The 2,681-nt window shown below is 39.7% G+C and overlaps 1 protein-coding gene across 1 annotated transcript; it reads left to right on the top strand.

Moving 5' to 3' along the window:
• Positions 1,146-2,017, top strand: LOC109828118 (zinc finger CCCH domain-containing protein 17-like). Its single transcript, XM_020395181.1, has 4 exons — positions 1,146-1,326; positions 1,405-1,500; positions 1,588-1,649; positions 1,720-2,017. Exons 1-4 carry the CDS (start codon positions 1,252-1,254, stop codon positions 1,835-1,837), a joined length of 351 nt encoding a protein of 116 aa, XP_020250770.1. The 5' UTR covers positions 1,146-1,251; the 3' UTR covers positions 1,838-2,017.

The following is a 2,681-nucleotide window of genomic DNA, read 5'->3' as shown; positions in this document are numbered from 1 at the left end:
TTACCTTAAACACGAAGGAAACCTGCAAAGGCATAATTTTGTGAACAACAAATGGCAATTAAGACAATAACTCTTCGTTGCATTCCTGATTCTTGAGGGGAAATTTAGTTTAGAAATGCAAAAGCATGAGCTGGGGGTAATAAATATAGAAAGGGGAATTGAGAATTTACAGATTCGATCGCCAGCAATTTGAATTTGGGGAAATTTTAAAAATTACCGCTAATTTTGTGGAAATAGCCATTCTTTTAAATGCTTCTCTACCTCAGGTATGCAAGTGGGAAGATGGATGCGGCGAGGGTATGCAAGTGGGAACAAAGAAAACGCAGTTGGATTTGCCACGTCAGATTCACCGTATATATATGCTACAATGCTTATGTCCTACTTTATAGTTGGGCTAAATCTATATACTTCTATATACTATTACTAAAATCTGTTACCCTTTAAAACTCCACTTGGCAAAAATAACACGTGGCAAATTCTCCTTTTTTTTTAATTTCCTTAAAAAAATTGATTCAGCAAATTAAAACCAGTACCGCAATTAATGCATTGGGTTCCAGCGTTTTCCCCTTTGTTCATTTCCAAAGCTCTCCTCTTTCCGCCTCTTCGTCGTCGTCAGTGTTTTCCCCTTTTTTTTCATTTCCCAAAGCTCCCCTCCTTGTATTCCGCTTCTCCAGTCGATAAATTTCTAAGAGATTTTCCCTCTCTCTGTGTTTCAATCCCTCTGTCTCTTGGTATTCTCCCCGCCGATTTCACTTCTCCATGATTGTAATTACTAATCTCATATCGCCGATTTCTTAAACATCCTAATTCACATTTTCCCCTTCTCACAATCGCCAATCTTGATCCCTTTCCTCTCCCTAGGGTTTTGTCTCCTCCGCGTCGATGGACATCGAACCCGGGGATCGATACGACAGCAAACGAATCCACCAGCGCATGGGCCCCTCTAACTCTGGCGGCGGCGACGGGGTGGCGCGTAGATCGTACAATAATGTCTGCCTCCATTGGCAGGCCGGCGCGCCAACCGCCATCCCTGCCTTACCTCACAGCGAGCCTCCAATCACTCGATTTCGGCGCGAAGCGGGCCCACCACTGGAATCTCCTCAGGGCTCATCTGGAGAAACCTAAACATGCGGCGACCGCCAACCTCCAAATGGGGGCAAGGATAGAGGCGGGGCAACGGCGGGCTTGCCCCGACCGCAGGTGAATAAATTGTGCAACTATTTCATTGTCCGGAACTGTAGTTACGAGGAGATGTGCAAGTTCTTGCACTCTTGGTTTGTTAGTGATAGCTTCTCTTTGCTCACCCCTCTACAAGGCCACCAAAAGGTGAGATCTTTTTGCTGATTATTTCTCCCTCTTGTGTCTTTTGCAGTTTGAAATTTTGATGGGCATTGGGATTTGCAGGTTATTACAGGAATTGCATTACCCTCGGGCTCAGATAAGTTATATTCGGGGAGCAAGGACGAGACTGTTCGGGTTTGGGATTGTCAGAGTGGCCAAGTAAATTACTGTCTTGATGTGTTCTAATGGTTTTGAATTTAATTTGCTGATTATTTTGAATTGTCTCATATGGGTTTTCTTTTGTAGTGTGTTGGGGTTGTTAGTATGGGAAGTGAAGTTGGTTGCATGATCAGTGAGGGGCCTTGGATTTTTATCGGAGTTACTAATTGTTAGTATGGGAAGTGAAGTTGGTTGCATGATCAGTGAGGGGCCTTGGATTTTTATCGGAGTTACTAATACAATCAGGGCTTTGAATACTCAAACGTCTCTTTTATATATTGGGTCTTTTTTGAATTTTGTATCAAAGCTTGGCACTTTGCAGCCATGGAACTTTTGATGTAAAACTGGGTCGTTTTTTCTTGCATTTAAGGTGTTTGAGTTTTTGTCTCTGTTATTTGTTGTGTCCTCAAATTGTCAACAAGAGCTCCAAATAGTTCAGCCACCAGTCTGGGAGGATAAATTAAGCTAATTTATACGTTTTATCTTTATCAAAAAATATTTATACAGGTGTCTCCAATTCTCCTTCAGGTGAAGCTCTTCTTTTGCTATCTATCAGTATAGCTTAACTTCTCTTGACGAACCATCTATAAGCCTTATGGTTTTTAGTGATGTCTTATGAGAGTCGTTAAAAAATGTCTTAAAAATTTAACGAGGTAATCTCTTTTAATCTTCTCTACATTATTGTTCAATTAAGATCATTCTAGGTGTTTTATTTCTAATAATATTACGTAATTTATTATGTATTTTAGGAGGAGTTAGGGTTTCTAGACTACAGTCTATTTTTATTAATTCGATGTAAGGTTTCGTTTTGTTAATTTTGATATTACGTGTTAGATTCTTCGAATCAAAAATTTTTTTCTTTTTTTTTGGATTGAGTTATTCATTGAGCTGTTCTTCATTGTGATAACGTTGTAATGAGTGACAGTCTCATCATATGATGTTGTTACTCTTAATTTCTCTACTTGAAGTTATTAACTTCTTATAAATTAGCCTAATTTTACTTTGATCGATCCCTTCGACCCCAGTGGCAGTGTAGGTAGGAGCATCAACATCAGTGGAGAGAACCCGAGTCACGGTCCTGCTCTATTTTTTTAACTTAAAGTTTGGTTTTAGATAAGAGACCCAACTCAGGCTAATGGCAGAAGTTTAAAGGTTCAATTTATTATTTTTATTTTCGCTAA

The sequence above is a fragment of the Asparagus officinalis genome, chromosome 1 (genome assembly GCF_001876935.1).
Source record: "Asparagus officinalis chromosome 1, Aspof.V1, whole genome shotgun sequence".
In the NCBI taxonomy this organism is placed as follows: domain Eukaryota; kingdom Viridiplantae; phylum Streptophyta; class Magnoliopsida; order Asparagales; family Asparagaceae; genus Asparagus; species Asparagus officinalis.
Note: the sequence above shows the minus strand (reverse complement) of the source record. Positions and strands in the feature narration are given on the sequence as shown.